The following is a 22,162-nucleotide window of genomic DNA, read 5'->3' as shown; positions in this document are numbered from 1 at the left end:
TATATCTGAAAGATAAGAAAAAGAAAGACTACAGAATAGGACTTTTTTGTTTGTTTGTTTTAAGGAAGATCAATATATGCCACTGTTAAGAATAGCAACATTTTTGTATGTTTATAACTCTTAACTGTGTTGAAGCAAAATAAAGCATGGTAATAGCATCTATTTCATGAACCAGGTTTAACAGTGATGATCACTGCAGTCCTTGTGGAGGTGTTCTGCCACTGATAATCATTCACTGAGGATCACGTTACATAAGCTTCCTTACGCAAATGCTGCTTAATACATGGACTTTTTGGTCTTGTTTTCATAGTTTCTGTCAACATAAATTTTCTGTCTAGAAAAGCTACGAATACCTCCTGCCTCCTCCCATTTCTCAGTTTAGTTTTTCTATTTTCGTTACTTCCAGCACATAATGCAACCATATCCTCACTTGTACAGCTTTACCTGCAGTATTCCTTAAGGGTACTTTACCTATTGTGCAGCAAACAAGAACGTTTGGCAAATCTTTTAGGAAAATAAGGTTTATAATGTTTTCTGTCCTCACAGTCATAAGAAGCAACCATTGCATCTTCCTGTCAGGCTGCTTCTGCTTCTGAAATTTCTAGTGTTTATCAGTCAGCATTAAAGTTGACCATTGACCACTTCATCGTTTAGGAATTTTATTGTGTGTATCACCAGCCAAACAATCAGTTGGCCAGGCTTCACGCAATTGTTTGGAAACATTGTTTGTCACCCTGTGATTGGTTGTAGATATAACAAGCCTCATATGTGATATTGTCTGGAGTAAGGAGTGGAACTGCGTTTTATTTTAATGGCGCCCGTATAAAATATTATGGCTTATTGACTGCAGCAATGGGATTGTCATTGACCCTGTAATCATCTGGAATCTACTCTGGTAGAGCTACCTATGCAGCGCAGGGTATCACACACCACACTGTAGATGACCCACTTGGGGAGAAGTTAAGTGGTGAAAGGCATCTGAGTTCTTAACTAGTAGCCATGTAGTACAGCTAGCTGTGTGTGGGCAATATGCAGTAGGCAGAGAAGTAGCCAACCTGTCTGGAACATCTTCTAGGCAACCTCTTAAAGTAAGTGCTCTTTTATGAGCTTAATTCCTAAAATTCCCTTTGATTTTCGAACCTCCATAAGGTTAGTGCAAATACTAAAGCCCATTCTCTTCATGTTCTCAATCAAACCTCATGCTATTTTTTTCCCCATCTTGTTCTCAGTAGTTCTTCTAATATTAATACTGTCATACCTCAGCAGGTAAAAAGATCCTGAAGAATCCTGTAGCTCCAGGTATGCTAGCACCTTATTAATCAGCCTCCTCAGTCACTACAGCTTAAGGCGGGAAGCTTTTCTGTTAGTTCAGTAAGTGAAACGTGAATCTCCCTCCTTACGTGCTGTGTAGTTACTCCAGTTTTGTAAACTGGAGAGTAAAATGCTAACATTCTGATTTAGTAATTACCAGAATTCCAAGAAAAAATCATACTTTGCAAAATCTGGTTACCATATAATGACCGAAGTGTGAAAGTATGTGTTGAGAAACTGAAAAGAGAGAAATGGGAATGAAGTACAGTTAAGGGAGGAAACCAGAGAAATTGAAGGTGACAAATGAGTAATTGGAACAAAAAGATATGTGGAAATCCACTGTGAAATAGAAGATTTGTGGTGAACAACTGTTGTTTTTCCCAGGGTCAGTGAACTGAGGGATTTAACTGCGATGACATGTAAACGAAGCCGCGAGCCTGACTGAACATGCAGCAGATGCACAGTCTGTCCAAGCCCTCAGTCCCAGCCACACAGGACTCAAGGCTCTTCAGATGATTCACCTTGGTGCCAAGGTCCCAGGTTTTGCAGCTTAGGTAAGGATGCTGCTTGCTTCAGACCGCCTAATTTATTCTGACACTGTACACGCCAAAAACAACGCTCATAGAACGTTCACCAGAATTGGCCTTAAACAGGAAGCATCCCCCCGCAATAACCTCTGGCACCGGTTATTTTATTTGACCACCTCAGGGCAGCTCCGGGGGCCGGGCCGGGCCCGCCCGTGTGGGGCGTTGCGGGGCGGGGAGGCGGCAGCAGCCGGGTCCCGCCGCGCAAGATGGCGGCGGCCGAGGCGGCGGCGCGGCGGCTGTGGCGGCAGGAGCAGGAGCTGCGCTGGCTGGCGGCGGAGGTCGGCCGCCTGAAGGAGCCGGGGGCGCCGCGCTCGGCCGCCGGTTGCAGCCCCGAGGTGGAGCGGCTGAGGGCCGAGAACGAGAAGCTGCGGTACCGCCTGCTCCACCTGCGCCGCAGCCTGGCGGCCGAGCTGGCCAGGGCAGCGCCGGCGGAGCTCCCGGCTGGCGGCGAGGTAGCGCTCGGGGCGCGCCGGGCCGGGCCGGGAGCACCGGGGGTGGAGGGTGAAGGGTGAGGGAGGAATGGTGAGAACGGGGTGTTGGAGGGCGGCCCCTCAGCGCCCAGCCCCTCAGGGGGTCGCAGCCTTCGTGGTGTGCTCCAAGTGGCATCCCCGAGTGCTCGGGCAGGGCCCCTCGCGGGCTGGAAGGGGCTTTGGGGCCTGCTGCTGGGCGCACCGGGGTTGTTGTGCTTCAGGGATTGCTCCGGAAAGGCTCAAAAGCACAGTGGTGTACTCAATGTTATTGTTTTTAGAAAGTCTCCAGTGGAAGTCCGCCTGTTGCACTGAATCAAAATAAAGAGGAAGAGGAGAAGGAAAATGAAGTCAATGGATGCAGGAGTGATGTAAGTGGATTATTATTATTATTATTAAATAATATCTCATAATTAAAGAAGGAGTATTTGGCTAGGTTCAGGAAAGAGGTTGAAATCTGAAATATTTTGCTGTATTTTGAAATCCCAGGTTTTGGGAAGAAGGCTTTCTACAGCTTGTGTATTGAAAAGAAATGTATTACCTACAAAGCTCATCGTGCATCCCTAGACCTCTTCTTTTTATGTAACAACAGTATGTGGGCTTCTGGGGAAAAAGGGTCAGGATCCCGTGCTTCCTAAAGAGAACTGCATTTCTCAAATAGCTAAACAGTGTGCACAGTGACTGACTGAAAGAGGGTGTTGGCAGCAGTAGCTGTAGTTTGATAGATCTTAATTCACTTTATGCTAGATTAATTGTGAAATGTGTGAAATGTTTATTACATTAATGGAAACTTCCCCTGAACTATCTCAAGTTACTTGGAGTTGATGCTCTGCATGGACTGGCAGAAGTGAGGTCTTGTTGGAATGACTCATACTTCCCGTGTTGTAAACCAGAAAAAACTCTTGCAGGAATATGGGCTTCCCTTTGAGGTCAAGCTTACAAAGAAGGCCATTTAGGCCCAAATGGATGAAGGTGCATTGGAATATTGGAAAGTCGCTATAAAACAGCAAGCTGGATGTGACTATCCTCTGTATAGTTACTTACAAACGCTTTGCTGCATGTTTGTGTAAATTCTAGTACATTGAATTCTGGTTTCAGCTGGAACCTCTAAGAATTTATTGGGACTGTGGACTGCTTTGTTCAATTTCTCTAGCAAGTAATTTTTGACTACTATATATGATTTCATTTATTTGTTACTACAAATTTGTTACTACAGCATGAGCCAAGCTTCATAGAAGACAGACTGAAGCTTTATGAAACACTGAAGAAAGAACATGATGCTTTGCTAGCTTACAGAGCAGCCAACCAGAGCAAACCCATCAAAGTTATTTTGACAGATGGAAAGACGGTGGAAGGGGAATCATGGAAAACCACACCATACCAATTAGCTGTAGGAATCAGGTAACTTGCGGTTTGAATGAGTTGTGCTTTTGGTGTGAGGAACATGACAATAGTGAGACTGCTAGAAATTAAGAGATGTGTAAAGGTTTGTGAGTTACTGGCTAACTGCAGAAACTTCAGAGTAGATCTCCAGCACTGAAAATAGTTGAACGAAATTTCAAGTCCTCAAATGTTTATGCTTTAAGAGTAGCAAAATGTTAAAAATAAAAAATATAAAAAAATTCAAGACATTTAGGTGCTTCAAGACTTGGGTGGGGTCTTGTAAGGTTTAGACACATAACCGTTTTTGCAAATTTGAACCTAAACATTTTGTCCTCATTTGTGTTCTTTAGTCAAGGGTTGGCTTCAAATGCAGTCATAGCCAAAGTGAATGGTGAACTGTGGGACCTGGATCGTCCACTGGAGGGAGATTGTACTCTGGAGCTGCTGATGTTTGATAATGAAGAAGCACAAGCTGTATGTAAACATTGTAAACACTTACTCTTTTAATCAAGTGAAAAACAGTTAGTGACTTGAAATTGGTTGCAGTGTTATGGTTTTTAAATCTTGAATTAAAAATATCCAAAAAACTATTGAAGTAATGTTTGCCATGATTTGGTAAAGATGATTAAATATAAATTACTTGTAATCTGTAAGTGAAACAAATCTTACTGTTCGTTTCTTTTCTCTTGTACATAAATAGGTTATTTCTCAACTGAGATTCAGATTTTGTACATAATATCTAGATCTGTCTGCTAACTTGAAATAGTTAGAGATGTGCATTCTCTGGTTTGAGTGTTTTTGAAGATCAGACACTGAAGGCAACATTGAGGTTGTCTCAGAGTTTTCTAAAAATTGTCCAATATCCCATTTGAGTCATAAATGAAATGTATACGTCCATGATTTGGCAGTGTTTATTAGAAACTTAAGTAGGCGTATCTTGGTCAATTAAATTACAAATATGCTTAGTGACATGCCCAGGATTTTTTGTGGGTTTCAGATGCTACCCTGTGCTTATCTTAATGCACTATAATTAGACTTCATTTCATCAAAAAATTATTCATATGATTAAGTTTACTCAAGGCATTTTATGAGTCTTTAAGGCTATTAAGTGCTCTGAATTCATAGGGAGTTAGAGCATAAGACAGTTACTGATCTATGGAGTTTTTGACTCCCATCTTTTGACATTACACATAATGTGGTTTACAGTCTTGTCAATAAACACATTGTATGTAAACAGCAGCAACTTAATTGGCTATATTGCTTTGAATGTGGTTAATACTGCATAGACTTAACTGACCAGAAAATAACTTGTAAATGAATAAAATACATTTAGTACAGTGACTGAGTTGTATAGAGGTATAATCATGTTTCAGTCTGAAATAAGATGGGGTTTTAATGCAACAGCTGCCAGTGTATGGTTGAAGTAGAAATTATTACACTAATAAATGTCTAATAAACATTTAGCATACTTAAAAACGAGAACAGAAAATTAGTGTAATTCTCACAGAATTTAAATAGCATTGATTCCAGTGTTTTTCCTGTCTGCAGCCATGCTTCTGTTTTGGTTTTTGTTTTTAACAATATAGTGCCAATGACCCCATGATCATCTGATTTTATTTGCAGGTTTATTGGCATTCAAGCGCTCATATTCTTGGAGAGGCCATGGAAGGTTATTATGGGGGCTGCTTGTGCTACGGACCACCAATCGAGAATGGATTTTACTATGACATGTACATTGAGGATAGGTAAAAAATCACTAAGAACTTTAAAACTCAGTATTGAAGCTCTGTACTAAAGTTGTTGTTTTTTTGTTTTTTTTTGTTTTTTTTTTTACTCCATAATGTTTCTGCATATTAAAAGTAAAATCACGTGTTTCTAGTATGATTTAAAATGGACAGGTTAGCCCTTTTCATGGTACAGGGGTGTGTGGTGTATAGAGGGAGAGACAGTGTACAGATCTGTATGTTTGTGTATATATTTAAATTCAAGAGCAGTGTTCAGACACCTGCTCCTTAAGACTTGCAATTGTTGAGTGCTCCGTGAAAAACATGTAGAGTGTGTGAGTAAAACTTCCTCAAGCTCATGAGAGACAGCTTCCTTGAAGAACCATGTGATTTTGGTTTAAATGTGACATAGGCACTTGTAGAAATGGCACGTATGCACGTATCTCATGTTGGTGTTTACTGCTTGTCTAATCCTTGTGTGCAGCTTTACAATTCTGTTTTTTCCTGGTTTATCTCCCTGTAGTCAGGGAGAATGCTAAATCTGCATCAGCTGATAAACTAGCTCTTCCAGTAGGGCTTAGCCTTTTTTTTTCTTCCCTTAAATCATATATACTTGAACCTAAATGGTCTTCCAGACATTTAAACAAGTCAAAGACTATTTTGGGTTGATTTCAGTGAGATAGTTCAAGGTGATACTGATTGTGTTTTGGAGGCTAGTGTCTAAAAGTACAGTTAATTATAAGAAGCTAAGACAATATTGTGGCGAATGACAACATACCCTCAGTTTTTCAAATGAGACCACTGGAAAGTGGTCACTTGTATGATGTGAGTATCAAAATAATTAACTTGTATTTGTTTTGCCTTCCTCTGTTTGTTTAGAGGTGTATCCAGTACTGAATTCCCAGCACTAGAGAACCGCTGTAAAAACATCATAAAAGAGAAACAGGCTTTTGAAAGGCTGGAAGTCAAAAAGGAGATCCTATTAGACATGTTTAAGGTAAATCTTCGTAGTAGCTGTGATTCTGGTACAACGATATTTTAAAATGTAACTTTTATAAATACTGCATTTGACTAACTCATCAGAATACTACCTCTCTGGTGAAACAAATTAAAACTGTAGCATTCTTTTGTCCTTCTCCTATTCTTCTCAAGTGTTCAGGAGGTTTTCAAGCAATAATAAAACAATTTATTGTTGAAAAAAAAAAAAAAACACACCTTAAGCTCAATGAGATTGTAGAGTGATTTATACTCAAAAGGAGTACGTTCATTCTGGTTATCTTGCAGAGATGAATCAAAAGAAAGCTTTGGTACATAGTCCTCCATTTTTGTAGGGTGAATATTACCAGTCTCACTGTACTGTGTTTTAATTGACTCTCAGAAGTGCTTTGAGTTGTTCAGGTGCTAATTCCCATGTGTAACATGCTGTCAGGGCAATTAAGATATTTGGTCTCTTTGCCCTTTTTTAATAACTCTTCTGAAAGGATGTTGAATGTTTGCGTATATGTATGTGATTAGGCGACTTTTTAGTTGTGATGGTCTTTTACTGATGTGTTTGCTTTATTAATACATAATTTTAGAATAGAGCTCTAGTAGCTGTTATAATGTTGTTCTGACTTCTTATGTTTCCCCACACAGTATAACAAGTTTAAGTGTCGTATACTTAATGAGAAGGTGAACACACCAACTACCACAGTATACAGGTAAACAAAATAAATTAAAAAGGTATTAGAAAAAATTTATACCGTTAAGTATATTGCATTTAAATTGAGAGGAGAATAAATTGTTTTCTCTTTTTCAATTTCTATACTTGCATAATTAGGACTTTACAAATAATATGCTTATTTACATAAATTTAAATAGTTTCCTTCTCTGCTAGAACAGATCAGGTCCCCACTGATGGGCAAATAGCAAATCTGCCTCTCACTGCTTGCCTTAGCAATAAAAAGATTAAAATAAGTTACCACTGAAATTGAATCACTGGATGTCATTAGTGACTGCATTTTCAAACGTTGGACTGTTTTGAAATAAACACATTCTTTTGATGTATAGATGTGGTCCACTGATCGATCTCTGCAGGGGTCCACATGTGAGACACACTGGAAAAATTAAGGCCCTTAAAATATTTAAGGTAAGTTTCAATTAGTCATGTTTAAAATCTTAACTACAGTAATTTGGTCAGTTGATTTATTTATATATTTTTCCTGAAGTGATTATGCCAATGTCCTTTTGTATTGTTTTCTTTGCTTAATCTGAAAATGTGGCAAAGCTAACGTGGCAGTGCTTTATGGCTGTTAGTATCTTCAGCACCATCATATTTTCATGATAAATCAATATAAAATAAAATCAATATAAAATTAAATGAATAGTATTTTGACCTTGTAAGATGGAGTCTTTCAGGTACAGGAGGCAAAGTGGGCACTGGCAGGCTGTTAAGTGCTGCTGTTTAAAAATGGCAGGGCTGGCAGGAAGTATGTAGTTTCAATTACTTGCAAATGCTAATTTCGGTAGTGTTGTTAGACGGACCTCCTGGGAACATTCATCATATTTGCTGCTGCTGGCTTTCTAACTCAAGTCTATGGAACTTATGAGTTACAGGGGTTTGGTGTTGGACTGTCAGACAGCTAGGATGTAACTGTGAGAGAGTTTTTTTCATTTTGTCGTTCATATTCCCCTTTTGGATTATGTTTTGAACGTAAGTGCTGGCTTTTGTGTCATTTTTTTTAGAAGATAAAATGTGAGATAATAAAACATGACATGATGCTAGTTAAAATATGATATCTGAGTAGAATGACTATGATCTGACCAGTGACTCTTGTTCATGTTTTCTGCATTATGTATGCTGACTAAAAGGCATTGGAAGTATCTCTAATATAAATATCTGCTGGTTGACTGCATATAATTCTCTTCCCAAGTTAAAAAGCGTAGCATTTGAGTGCATTAGTGTTTATTCTTCCTCTTGCTGAGATAATATATTGCATATCTTAAATGATGGGTTTTGTCCATCAGAATTCCTCTACGTATTGGGAAGGAAAAGCTGACATGGAAACACTGCAGAGAATTTATGGAATATCCTTCCCTGATAATAAAATGATGAAGGAATGGGAAAAATTCCAAGAAGAAGCTAAAAACCGGGATCATAGGAAAATTGGAAAGGTACACTGTTTATTTCTGTTGCTGAGGGTTTGTAAACTACTAGAAATCATCATGCTGCTGTAATCTTTCATTTTTGTGAATAAAGTCTCAGTGTGTGAAATAGTCATTTTCTGCAGTTAACTACTGGAGATATATCTAAAGTGTTACAGAACTCTGTTTTGTTTTCACATAGGACCAAGAACTCTTCTTCTTTCATGACTTGAGTCCTGGAAGCTGCTTTTTCCTCCCCAGGGGTGCCTTTCTTTATAACACACTCACAGATTTCATACGAGTAAGTATATACAGTTTTAATTTCAAACAAGTTAAATGCTGATTGTTCATCTTAAGTGATAAGCTGTTCCTAACACTGAGCTGTCCTCGGAAAGAGACGCATCTATGTATGTAAACATACGCCAGATTTTCCCTAAGATTTTACAGCTCAAACATTTTTCAGAAACAGGACATAGGAAAGCATTCTTACCTAATGTGCTTTTTCCAGATGTGTGAAACCTACATGTGCAGTAGTCATTTACTTTTCCAGTAAACAGCCATCTAAAAAAAAAAACAGTTAAAAAATATGCCTGATTTCTTTAATCTACTTTTTGCTTGTAGAAAGCTGTATCATCTTTTAAATGTTTTATTTGTTTTATAGGAGGAATATCGTAGGCGTAATTTTACTGAAGTTGTATCTCCAAATATCTTCAACAGTAAACTCTGGGAAGCTTCTGGGCACTGGCAACACTACAGTGAAAATATGTTCTCTTTTGAGATAGAGAAGGAAACTTTTGCCCTTAAACCGATGAACTGTCCAGGACATTGGTTAGTACTTTGATTTGAAAACCTTCTTACTTCACTGGGTTTATCCCTTGTGGGGCTGAGGGGAAATCAAATGGAGCATCAATACATGTTGTTACCTGTGTATGCAGTAGATTACTAAGCAACTAGGAAGTCCAGAGAGCTCCCTGACAGTGTCACCAAATAAAATTATTGTAGGAAGGTCTATACGAAATGAGCTAAGTGTGTGTGTGATAATACTAGTCTGTACCAGTAGCAAATAAAAATTATGTTGGTTAATGTAGTGGGTTTACGTGGCAAGGTTTTGGTAGCAGGGAGCCATAGGGGTGGTTTCTGTGAGAAAGATCTAGAAGCTGCCCCATGTTTGGGAAGGGCCCCATTGTTTTCCAGATCCGAGCCAATAAGCGATGTTGTTTTGCGCCTCTGTGAGAGCATATTTAAGACAGGGAAAAAACGCTGCGCCACACAGCAGCTGGGAGAGTCAAAGGAGTGAGAGAACAGCCTTGCACCAAGGTCAGTGTAGAAGGAGGGGGAGAGGTGCTCCAGGCGCCGGAGCAGAAGTCCCCTGCGGCCTGTGGTGAGGACCATGGTGAAGCAGGATGTCCCCCTGCAGCCCATGGAGTACCACGGTGGAGCAGGGTTCCACGCTGCAGCCCGTGGAGGAGACCACGGTGGAGCAGGTGGCCCTGCACCGACGGAGGCTGCCGCCTGTGGAAGACCCCTGCCGGAGCAGATTCCGGGCCGGACCTGTAGCCCGTGGAGAGGAGACCACGCAGGAGCAGGTGATCTGGCAGGAGCTGCTGCCCGTAGGGGAGCCAGGTTGGAGCAGTTTTCTCCAGAGGGATGGACCCCGTGGTACGGACCCATATCTGGAGCAGTTCTGGAAGAGCTGCTGCCTGTGGGAAGCCCACGCCGGATCAGTTCATCAAGGACTGCATCCCGTGGGTGGGACCCCACAGCACAGGGGACAAGAGTGACCGAGAAGGAGCGGCAGAGAAGAAGTGCTGTAGACTGACCATAACCCCCATTTCCCGTTCCCCTGCGCCGCTCGGGGGGAGGAGGTGGAAGAGGGTGGATGGGGGGGGGAAGGTGCTTTTGTTTTTTTTTTCCTTTGTTTTCTCACTTCTCTCGCTTGTTAGTTGTAGGCAATAAATCTTACTATCTCCTTATGCCGAGTCTGTTTTGCCCGTTACAATAATTATTGTGTGATTTTCTCGTCCTTATCTCAATCCTTGAGCCCTTTTCACATATTTTCTCCCCATTCCTCTTTGAGGAGGGGGAGTGAGAGAGCGGCTGTGGTGGAGCTCGGCTGCCCACTCGAGCGGAACCACGACAGTTAGAGAGAGACATGGGATATAGCGTGTCAAAAGCAGGTATAGATGAACAAGTTGTGATTTTATTCTCACTTTTTTTTCTAGGTGGTCTTTAGCAAGACTTTCAAAGTACCTTGCTTTCTCCATTTGCCTGTCTTTTTTGATGAGGATAACCTGAATGAATAAATGCTAAAAAGTGCAAATACTATATATATTGATCATTAGTTTCTGCATTGTCTTAAGTCTTCTTTAAGAAAGGTAAAAGCAAGGCTCTGTTGTGTTCCTTCTAGCTTGATGTTTGCCCATCGCCCACGGTCATGGAGGGAAATGCCTCTTAGACTTGCAGATTTTGGAGTTCTTCATCGAAATGAACTCTCTGGGACTTTAAGTGGCTTGACTCGTGTAAGGCGCTTCCAACAAGATGATGCTCACATCTTTTGCACAATAGAGCAGGTAAAAACAAAACAAACAAGTTATCCCACCTCTCCAACAGAGATAGACATAAAAGAGTAAAAATCCCCAAAGTATCTCCTAAATTCACCAAAGACTCCCTAAGTATTTTCACTCCAGTTGAATCATTTCTGTTTTATAACATAATGCTGCATTTGATATTTTTGTTAGGTTTAGGTGTTTCCTTCTTAATCTTAAATATATATAAAATATAATATTTTTTTTTTTCCCTTGAGAAATATATATTGGGCAAATAAAAACACAAAATGTAAAATCTTCTCCTTCCCTCATCTTCCGCCCTGCTTCCAAAAACAAAACAGCTGCTGATCATGTTTTACTTGTCATAGTATGGCAATTGTTCAATAAATTGTTGAATAAGTATTTAATTCTCAGTGAAATCCCAGATCATACAATTTGTCTCTGGAAGCCTGAGCCTAACAAAAATAATACTTCCCTGTGCCTGCTTTCAAACCGAAGTACCTCAGTTTTCTCTTACTTTGATTTGGTTTGTAGGATGTAATTTTCATATGTGATCATTTTTATTCAGTAGCTTCTTACTCTGATTATGCAGAATTCAGCAAATCCAATTATATATTAATGTACATAAATGTAAATAAAAGTTTTTTTCTGCATTTTAATTTTGAACTACTTTATTTTGCTTACATTTAAGATTGAAGAGGAAATTAAGGGCTGTCTTGATTTCCTGAAGTCAGTTTATGCTGTCTTTGGCTTTACCTTTCAACTGCATCTTTCAACAAGACCAGAAAAATATCTAGGAGATTTAGAGATTTGGGATCATGCTGAAAAGGTAATTAATACTTTAAAAAACAAAAACAAAACATCATTTAATATTAATGTTTGCAAAAGTGGATAGAAGTAGATATTTAAGTTTTCGTGTTGGACAATGAATTGGTATAAATCAGATGCTGAATATTGTACTTAATAGAAATGCATGTTGGAAAACTATAAAACATGTAGGCAGTGTGGTGTTATTTGTTTTGTTTGTTTGTTTAATAAATCTTTCATTTTTATGATTAGCAACTTCAAAACAGCTTGAATAACTTTGCAGCACCGTGGACGTTGAATCCAGGAGACGGAGCATTTTATGGTCCTAAGGTTAGTGAATCAGTATTTTAATACGACTCTGGGGGATGGACAAGAATACAGACAACACGTAGACAAACTGCATCAGGTAACTGTGTTAATTTGTTTCACAGATTGATATTAAAATTAAAGATGCTATTGGCAGATACCATCAATGCGCTACTATCCAGCTTGACTTCCAACTACCCATTCGATTTAATCTTACTTATGTTGGGTGAGTGGTTAAGCTACTTATCTTCAACCTAATTGTCTGCATCTAAGTACCCTGTGTGGTTTATTAGGGGAAACATCTGTGAGAGGACTAAATCATGAACTTGAACGTTTTTTCACAGTATAGTGGTGTAACGATAGCTCACTTTAATTGTAAATGCCATTGGTTTTAGGAAAATTTGATGATCTGTCTTGTCTACCAGTTATCAAGACAACTGATCATATGGCTCAGTATTCACTTTCAGCCTAGTAATTGTGTCTTCTTTTAAAACTTAGGAACCCATGCCAGTAGCTACAGGCATGATTATTTAAGTCACTGATTATTGAGTATTCCTTTAGAAGCCTAGGTCACTTGAAGTATGTTATTAATGAAAATGGCAAGTTTTGCATAGTATAAATCACTAGCTTTCTTTTTCATGAGTAGTAGAATCAAAAGAATTAGGATTGTGTGTGCATGATCTAAGAGAAGTATGTTTTTGAATTTTGCTTATTCTTTTTCAGTAAAGATGGCGACGATAAGAAAAGACCAGTGATCATTCACAGAGCTATTCTGGGATCTGTGGAGAGGATGATAGCTATTCTAGCAGAAAATTATGGAGGGAAATGGTATGTGGCACAAATGCAGTTCTAAGAAATGTTTAACAGCATTGCTAGAAAATTCAGATCCTCCCTAATGTCCCATAAATTATAATAATGCAGAACGATTTGCCTCAGGTTTTCTCAAAATTAGGGAAGGTAACAAGAAAAGAAGTCTAATTTTATGGTCAGAATTGTGTATTGTTCTATTAATAGCTCATGGTTAGAAATTCAGTTTTATGAGATAACAATTGCAATTGCACATGTTTGGTTTTGCATTTTACTTGTTCCTTTGTCCTCAGAAGCCATACTGTTGTACTGGGAAAATGCTAAGTATATGTAAGGTAGTTACTTATACAGGCATAAATTAGCCTAGATATGCCAAGGAATTTTTTCATTAGTAAGTTGTTCTATTTCATCTTGATTTAGCTCTAAAGCTCTCTCTTCATTAATGGATCGAATGATTAAGGAAGAGTGAATTCTCACTTTCAAACACAGAGACTGTCCACCTAGCACTATAAAGTTATATAAAAAATAAAAGTGAAAATTATGTGAAAATTAGGAATTTTGTTTAAAATTGTGAAATCAAAAAGTGAACAGAAGGTCAAAGTTCTGCCTATGTCATTTCACTGGAATCAATTTATTTGCTATTTGATATGAATTGGCAATTATGAAGGTAACTTTATACAACATCCTTAACTTGAATAAATATTTTGATGAAATAAGAAAAGTAATATTGGGGAACATTTCTGTGGATATGAATGAAAATGTAAAATAGACATTGATATTTTTTTGTCATGCTTGCTAGGCCGTTCTGGCTGTCTCCATGGCAGGTCATGGTTGTGCCTGTGGGACCTGCTTCTGAGGAGTATGCACGGCAGGTGAGAGTAGAGCCTTTTGTAGCAAGCAATTTTAATAGCTCCTTAAATAGCTGTCCTAGAACAAAGAGTGAATGCTTTAATAATATGGAAGTCATTTGGGGGTGAATTTTTCTGTACCCTCTAAAACTTGCTTCAACCTGAGAAAGGGAAATATAACTAAATATTTGGAGTTCTGTTACTGTTACATAATTCATAACTAGTTATGGGAAAAAATACTCTGTGCTACATTCTTTACATTCTAACAAATAGTTCTATAACAAAATATCTGCTTAATGTAGATATATTCCTAGTGTCTATACTCTTGACTACATTACATTTGAGCAGAGTTATTTTCTACTTGCCCCTCCTCCCCCTTTTTCTTTTAGTGCAAGCGTAAGTAGTTTTCTTCCTTCACCTTTCTCCTTTTCTTCTTTCTGTGACTCAGTATACATTTTTGGCATTCAGCAGTGTAACTACCTGAGGAGATTAGCAGATGTTTGATATGGGTATTACATTGTATTTCTTCTAACAAGGAATGGTTAAGCCTTGAGGTCTTGTCACGCCCTTAAGGGTGTGTGCAGTTTTCTTCAAAAAACGTAATTGACTTCATTAAAACAACTGTTCATAACAGCAAAATTATGCACTTCTGTGATTTATTGGAAGGATTAGAGTATGTACAAGATCATGTTGTAGAATATACACTAATGTTAAAGTAATTTTATTTTTTTTAGGTGTGCAGTGAGTTTTTTGAAGCAGGATTTATGTCAGATGTGGATCTAGATCAGAGCTGCACGTTAAACAAGAAAATTAGAAATGCACAGCTGGCTCAATATAACTTTATCTTAGGTAACTTCAGTATCTTATGTTTCTGAATATCATTTAAGTTTTAATGTTGAGTATAGAGTTTGCTTAGACTTTACTTTGTAAAGTAAGTTGTCAGTTTAATATTGTTTTTAATGTGTTTTGCAGTGGTTGGAGAAAAGGAGAAAGCAAATAATGCTGTCAATGTGAGAACAAGAGACAACAAGGTTCATGGAGAAATTTCGGTATCTTCTGCTATTGAAAAACTCAAGAAATTCAAGAACTCACATATTCCAAATGCAGAAGAAGAATTCTAACGTTGCTGTTAGGAAAATATATATATATTAGCTGCCCATGTGAAATAGTGTTGCTTTCCTCCTTTGCAGCAGTAATGCTCATCTGAAAGAATTTGCAGCTAATGGGTGCAGAAAACAAGGAAACGTAGCAATGTTGGTGCTTGAAAAATAGCATGAGAGTATAAATGCAACTGGTAATTCTTAACAATGCTGTGGGATTCCAATTTGAGCTAGTTGCAGAGGTTTTTCTTAAAGAAGTCTTACACTTCTGTTAAAATATGTTGATTTGACTGTGTAAATGAATCAGAGGTGCACTAATTCAAGCAACAGGAGGCAGGGAAATGTACTGGCTGCTGCTACTGCTGCTGAACTACCTCAGTCACATAGCAGTTGCCTAACTGATGTGGCCTGAAATCCAAAGCTTCACCCTTGGGTTTCACTTTTTTTCTAACTCCAAATTATGTCAAATATGTATTTTTGGAGTAGGAGGAAAATAGCTTCTCTGCTGAAAATCTCTGCATCTCTGTTGAAAATCTCAGTGAAAGAAGGCACTGAATGAACTGGTGGGCTGTTTGTTATAAATGTGATTGCCAAGAATGAAGTTGAATTAACCACTCTATCTGTGTGTGCAAAGTGCTTTATTTTTGCCTGTGTTTGCTGTTGGTTTGGCTCCTTAAAAACAAGAAAGAAAAAAAAAAAACACCACTAAATTCACCTTCAGAAAACCTTTGTATGTAATTTATTGCTGTGCTTGCTTGGGATACTGAGTACTAAAAAGGTATGGGTGACATAATGTTCATTGTTTCCATTTTAAGTATGATGGAATATAAATTGATTATATTTATCTGACTTAATTGTTTATGCTTATAAATGACTTAAAGTTAGTGGTGCAACCAATGGAGTCTTTTTTTTAGAACTGAGTTTTAACCATGATTTTTTTCACTTTTATATGCCCTTTCTTAGCAACAAGGCTGAGATCTTGCTCAGTGTTGCTCAGTGATGGGAAGTATACAACTGCAGTTAATGATTCCCATATCACTGAAATGAAACAGAAGGTAGTTTGATACACAGATGTCTTACAGATACAAATCTACTGTTTCCCTTTTGCCTGCCACTTGTGCAGACTTATGTTCAATGGGCCTATTTTTGGTATGGTGTTAGTCTTCTGAGTCAATTTTTGCCAACTGATTATCACCAACTTTAAGAAAAAAAAAAATTGAAGAAGTGCTGGGAAAGCTTTTGGTTCAACTCCATAATGTGGGGTACTGTTTTTAACAATATATTTTTGGGTGTAAAATCTCAGGTTTTGTTTACCATACATTAAGTAAGATGTGTTTAAAGTCTAGAATTAAAACCTTTTTCTTTTTTCTTTTGTTTTTAAAGTGATTTTCTGTTTTTTTTTTTTTTTTTTTTTTTTTTTTTAAGTAAAAGCCTTCTTAGCACAGGTTTATTTATATGATAGGCATCTCAGCTTTCAGAGGCACTGCAGCAGTGGCAGAGGTCACTGAAGGTTGTAACTTAAAGGGGGTGATAAATCCGTGTTCTGCAGGGTGACGGGGGGAGAGAAAAGCACAGGTAGGCAAAGGGAGGGGAAAGAGAGGCAGTTTCATAATCAGGATCTTGATGAATAAAATTTGGGACGAGTATAGTACTGAAAGAAGGGTTAGTAAAAAAAGAAGCTCCTGTTTTATTTTTTTTAATGCCCTTCCCCTGCCCTCTGAGAAGGGGAGATGGTGAGAGACCATCACACAGACTGAGTGAAATCTTTGTTATTTATTTATTTATTTTTGGTCCTGCGGGCCCACTTTTGGTCAGCAGCTTCTTCCAGTGATGTTTTTTTTGACCCCTTTCCCGGGCTCCGAGGCCGGGCTGCTACTTGGAGGCCACGGTCAACTGCGGCTGCCTGCGGTGCTGCCCCCTCCCTGTGCCATTTGCTCCAGTGTCGTACCACGGTCGGGCACGACCCCCCAGCGCCCCGCTGCCCCTCCGAGCTCATCCCCCTCACAGCGGCGGTGCCGGGGGGGCTCTCGGGCGGCCTCGCTGCCCCCTCAGCCGCCGCCCCTCCCGCCTCGGCCTCGCCCCGTCCCCGCCCCGCGGCGGGCAGGGCCGGGCCGTGAGGGGAGGCGGCGCAGACAAGATGGCGGCGCTGGCGGTGCGCGCCCTGCGGCGGCTCGGCGGCCTGGCGCTCCTGGTGGCGCAGCTCTACGGCCTCGCCGGCCGCGGTGAGCCTGGACTCGGCACCGCCTTGCCCCCGGGGCGAGCCGGGGAGGGTGCGGTGGCCTCCCAGGGGGAACCGGGGGGGAAGCGGGGGGCAGCGGGGCAGGGCGGCGGTACCTGCCGTGAGGGGTGAGGGGGAGAAGGCTTCGTTCCCCGGTACTGCGCCAGGGCAGGCTCGGTGCGCCTCAGGGCAGCGTGAGGCAGGCGCTGGGCGGTGTGTGCGGTGCCGGGGGATGGGGCTGGGCTGGGCTGAAAGAACGCGGCTCGGCCAAGGGGGAGAATCGGCTCCAGTGCTCGTCTGAACGTGAATGTCCTGTGAGCTGTAAAATAGGAAACCGTATTCTTACGTGTTGTCATTGTCCTTATGTTTTGCATTGTGTTACGGAACCTGTGTGCTGAAATCAAACTGTTTCTGACGGATGTCATTCTAAAAATATCATTTATTTATTTTTTTTAGCAGGATCTTTGATGACCACAAAGCATTCACAGCCTCAATCTACATTTGCAAAGAGTCTTACTTCAACAAGTACAAATACTCCCAATTTTAAGACGACAGGTACAATGTTATGATATTGCTTTTTATTTTTATTTATTTATTTATTTATTTCCTTCTGTGGGCCTTCTTCCTCTGAGTCTGGAGTCCAGTACTGAAGTCCTTGGATTCTGCCTAAGAAACCTGTGCACGGTTTCACATGAATTAAAGACATTGTAGTGTTAACACATCAAGAATTACTTTTAAATGTCATTAACAACTAATTCGGATGATATAATTAGATTGACCATTTTCTACCTATAATATTTTATATGAACAGTTACACTGTCACTGTGGTTCGTGCGTTCTGCATTCACTTTGGATGGTAGAAGTTCTTGAAAGACTTGCACATTCTGCAAGAAGTTGTTACTGTTCCTCATCCAATGTAACTACAGTTTTTGTAAACCATTGAAGAGCACATCTAGGTAACAGTGTTTCAGCCAGATAACAAATTAAGAGGTGATTGTATGAACACATAAAAAGAGCAAGCTGTTAGTTTAGTCCTGAACCAAAGGGACCTGTTTCTATGCCAAAACTGATTATTTCTGCTGAGGATTACAGGCTGAAAGGCACTCTTTGTTAACCCATGTTAAGCACTATTCTGGTATTGTATCGTACGGTGTTGCTGCGCTGTGCTGCATAGAGCTTCTCAAGATCCTTGCAGGTTGCTCTGCTGTGTTCCGTGGATAACTTGGATTCTGTTCACTGTATCGTAAGGAAAACCTTGTGCACAGTGTCAGTGCGTATATGCGTGTGTGTATGTAGACTATATTTTTATTTTTTTTTTTAATTTTATTAATGTATTTTACCTTTCAGAAAGTACAGAAATTCCATCTTATGTGAGTAATTGTCCTAGTAATGGACTTTGCAGTAGATTGCCACCAGACTGTATGACGTGTAACACAAACTATTCTTGTGTGTATGGGAAGCCAGCCACTTTTGATTGCAAAGTCAAGCCACATGTTCATTGTGTTGTAAGTAACCTATTACCTTTAAACACAATTTTCAGTAATTTAATTCAAGTGTGGCAAGTTGTCATACATGTAAATACCTCTTAAAAAATTATTATTTTTTAAAGGGGTTGCTGGATTCTTACATAGGCAGGTTCATAGTTTTGAAATACATTTAATCTGATTCAACTACAGGCTGCTGGTGGAGAGGCAGATCTCCCCTTCTCTGGGTTGTGTTTCTTGCATTGGATGTTTTTGCCATGCAGCCACATGACAGTAAAATGAGCTTACTGACCAATAAAAACTGAACCGTTTTGAGAATGCGGAGGCTAAATCAAAGGTACAAACTGATCTTGAGGATGAGACAGAGCAAGTGAGAACAAGCTATTTGTCTGCAGCTTTGGTTAGATTAGAGGAAGCAATAATACTAAAACTGTGCTGAATACCTCTTTGTCAGCTTTCTCATGTTGATTTTCTGTGGAACATGGAGGTAGTAAAGAGCGAGTAACTGCCATTTTGCCCAAAATGTCTGTCTATGAAATGCCATTTGATATTGAATGCTGACCTTTTTGTATTATTAATGAAGTGATAATATTGTCCTTCTGTAGGATCAGAATAACCATGAGCAGGAGAACTTTACAATTAACATGACGTGCCAGTTTTGCTGGCAGCTTGCAACAACAGATTATGTATGTACCAATTCTACAAACTGCATGACGGTTTCTTGTCCACGACAGCGATACAATGCCACTTGTACGGTGCTGGATCACATTCATTGTTTAGGTAAGGCAGGCTAAAGAAGATTTTGTAAAGTTTGTTTTCTAAAATGTTTTAACATTTTTATAGCAGGTCAACACAGTGGTTGTTTATAGCAGTTACAGTAGCTTGGTCTATTTTTTCTATGGTTACATTTTAATTCTTCCTTTTAAAAGTGACACCTAATTGTAAACGTTTTTTATGACTGATTGTATACCTTCATGTGAGAGAAAATAGGTCTATTTTATTTTTGTCCACTTCTATGAATCAAACTAATTTGGACAACATTAATAGAAGCCATTTCAAGTGTCTCAGCAGGACAATTAAAAATGTCATGCTGATTTCCCCCAGGTAGTTAAATGTTTCCTGTTTATTTGTTCAATTATCTTGCATGTTCTCTGGTGTGAGAGAAAGATTGATGAACAGAGGACTGTGGAGTATAGGCATTTTTAACAGTGCTTGTTTCAATTAGTGTCAACCCTTTTAGGCTCCTGTTAGAAAAATACAGTAAGCTTTTGCTTCGCATGTCATGTTCTTGCTCATTATGTGATCTCTGTATGTTGCATTAAGGTTTGAATGTTTTCTAATGTTTAGGTAATCGAGTCTTTCCAAAGATGCTCTATTGCAACTGGACTGGAGGTTATAAGTGGTCTACTGCCTTGGCACTAAGGTACAAAAGAACTTTTAGAGAACTTAAAAGTTTAAATGTGTATTGTTATAAACATACTGTGTATAAAATCTTCAGTCTGCTTTTCTGCTCAGTGGGTGTTTTTAATGGTGTACTGAGTACCCCATACATAATATAGTCTGGTTTAGGGTTTGGAGGCATATGATACCAGTAGATTTCATTTACAAGAGATGCTGTCTTAAGTAAGTAGAGCTTGAAAGAAAACATTTTTTTTACCCTGTTTCTGGATCAAATGTACTTTCTCCAGTGCAAGTGCAAATGCTTCTTAGGCTTCACAAATGATTATTTTTCTCTGAGTAGTGTGTTCTTTTATTCTGTATGGTGTCAAATGAAGTATAAATGCTCAGAAAATTCTGTACACTTCAGATGTTTCCACCCCTTTATAATATTACATTTGTTAATGTAATTACACTTAAGACTTCTTTACAAAGTGTTACAGCTAGAAATGCTTTAAAAGGGAAGATTGTTGCATTTTTAAATTATTAGGGAAGAGACCAGTGTAGCAGTTTTGAAATAAGCTGTTTAGGTGATTTTTGCATTAGAGCACTACAATAATGATTTGAAAGTAAATGAAGTTCTTTGGTCATACTACCTTTTTCATTAAGTTTTAGTACTTCAGAAATGATAAATTAGGTAGTAAGAGCGTGTATTTCCCAAGACAAAGATATTGTCTGATTAAGAATGTGATCTAACACACTTTCCTTTATAGCAACAGCTGTTAACTCTACCACCAGCTGGAGAAATTAAAAGCTGCATGAATACTGCATGGGGCCAAGTGCACCGTTTGGTTCTGTGTTTCTATAGCTTGTTTGTTTGTTTTTTAAGTTTCTGCCAGGTTAGAAAAGTAGAGAGACAGATTTTTGTTTGAGAATTTTGTTTTTTATTGCTTGTCATGAATGACAAACTTAAGTCTCTGGATAATAGTAATTGGCTAAGAATGCTTTTTTATCCAAAAGCTTATTCAGTGACTCATCTCTTTTTCTACAAAAAAAATAAGTTTCTTGCACGATGTAAAATGAAACTATAATCAGTTTGCAGGCTGATCAGAAAGGTGCAACAGAAAAAAGTACAGAGAAAAAAGTGTATCACAAAAATTGAGTTCAGCTAAAAATCATTAAACCCTGTTTTCGTTCCTATAGCATCACCCTTGGTGGATTTGGAGCCGATCGTTTCTATTTGGGCCAGTGGCGGGAAGGTCTGGGAAAACTCTTCAGCTTTGGTGGACTCGGAATATGGACGCTCATTGATGTGCTACTCATTGGTGTGGGCTATGTGGGACCTGCAGATGGTTCTCTTTACATTTAAATGTAGATGCAGCGTGTTTCAGAGAGGAGTAATTGCTGGGAAAAGGCTCCAAGGAGAAGAACGTAGGAATTTGTGCCGTTGAGTTAGAACAAAGAACAGCTGTTCTTTTTATGTGCATATATTTTAACGTACAGTATCTGTACTTAGTTTGCCTTTACTAAGGTAAAATAAAAGAGTGGATCACTAAGCTGACATTCATTTCCTTTCTTTTATGGACATGTTATTTTTCTATGAAAAAAGTTGAACAGCTAGCTGGATTCTGCACTATTGAGCTTGGATGGTCTGTCAAGCATCAAACCAGATGTAAGCTACCTTGGATATCGAGTTGTTTACTTCATGTTGTATCTCTGAGTTTGACTTCCTTAAACATGTCAGTAATATATATATATTTTTTTGTATTTGTGGAAGGATAATTTATTTGCCTAAGGTTCTCTAGCAGTCTGTAGAGCACCATGTTTTGTGATCTTCATCTCTGTTTTGGGGCATAGCAAGACATTGGCTTAGTGACTTGTTGACTGAAGACTGTGGGGCTATAGGATTAGATTGCACTAAGATCTAAATATGAACTAATTAAGATACCTTTTAGGATTATGTCAAGATGACTGTATTTAGGTTGGGCTTGAGCGAAAGGTACTGTTATCCTTGTGCTAGCAAACCTGCAAGTTAATTACAAAAACAATTAAGGGGGGGGGGGGGGGGGATATA

The 22,162-nt window shown here is 39.1% G+C and overlaps 2 protein-coding genes across 3 annotated transcripts; both read left to right on the top strand.

The window, feature by feature from the left end:
* Positions 1 to 2,104: 2,104 nt before the first annotated feature.
* Positions 2,105 to 15,880, top strand: TARS3 (threonyl-tRNA synthetase 3; the record flags this gene model as incomplete). Its single annotated transcript, XM_082768778.1, has 19 exons — positions 2,105 to 2,350; positions 2,647 to 2,736; positions 3,582 to 3,766; positions 4,099 to 4,222; positions 5,372 to 5,493; positions 6,352 to 6,469; positions 7,108 to 7,172; positions 7,522 to 7,600; positions 8,479 to 8,625; positions 8,798 to 8,896; positions 9,257 to 9,423; positions 11,003 to 11,165; positions 11,833 to 11,970; positions 12,201 to 12,278; positions 12,380 to 12,480; positions 12,978 to 13,082; positions 13,861 to 13,933; positions 14,644 to 14,758; positions 14,882 to 15,880. The coding sequence occupies 19 exons, from the start codon at positions 2,105 to 2,107 to the stop codon at positions 15,028 to 15,030; spliced, it is 2,364 nt and encodes a 787-aa protein (XP_082624904.1). The 3' UTR covers positions 15,031 to 15,880.
* Positions 15,881 to 17,097: 1,217 nt separating this feature from the next.
* TM2D3 (TM2 domain containing 3) lies at positions 17,098 to 22,138 on the top strand. Of its 2 annotated transcripts, none has more exons than XM_082768724.1 (6): positions 17,098 to 17,231; positions 17,684 to 17,782; positions 18,575 to 18,732; positions 19,317 to 19,491; positions 20,059 to 20,134; positions 21,292 to 22,138. In XM_082768724.1, exons 1-6 carry the CDS (start codon positions 17,147 to 17,149, stop codon positions 21,455 to 21,457), a joined length of 759 nt encoding a protein of 252 aa, XP_082624850.1. In that variant the 5' UTR covers positions 17,098 to 17,146; the 3' UTR covers positions 21,458 to 22,138. The 2 variants fall into 2 exon arrangements, with proteins under 2 accessions (XP_082624850.1, XP_082624851.1); XM_082768725.1 differs by having other exon boundaries at positions 17,119 to 17,231; positions 17,687 to 17,782.
* Positions 22,139 to 22,162: the final 24 nt, after the last annotated feature.

The sequence above is a fragment of the Aythya marila genome, assembly GCF_965140915.1.
Source record: "Aythya marila genome assembly, chromosome: 11".
Classification (NCBI taxonomy): Eukaryota; Metazoa; Chordata; class Aves; order Anseriformes; family Anatidae; genus Aythya; species Aythya marila.
The sequence above is the reverse complement of the archived record's forward strand: the minus strand, read 5'-3'. Positions and strand labels throughout refer to the sequence as shown.

Bases quoted from the DNA above. Each gene is read 5' to 3' on its own strand.
- TM2D3 (XM_082768724.1), top strand. From the start codon at position 17,147: ATGGCGGCGCTGGCGGTGCGCGCCCTGCGGCGGCTCGGCGGCCTGGCG. The intron at 18,733-19,316 runs GTAAGTAACCTA...GTCCTTCTGTAG, and splicing joins AGCCACATGTTCATTGTGTT to GATCAGAATAACCATGAGCA. The intron at 20,135-21,291 runs GTACAAAAGAAC...TCGTTCCTATAG, and splicing joins TCTACTGCCTTGGCACTAAG to CATCACCCTTGGTGGATTTG.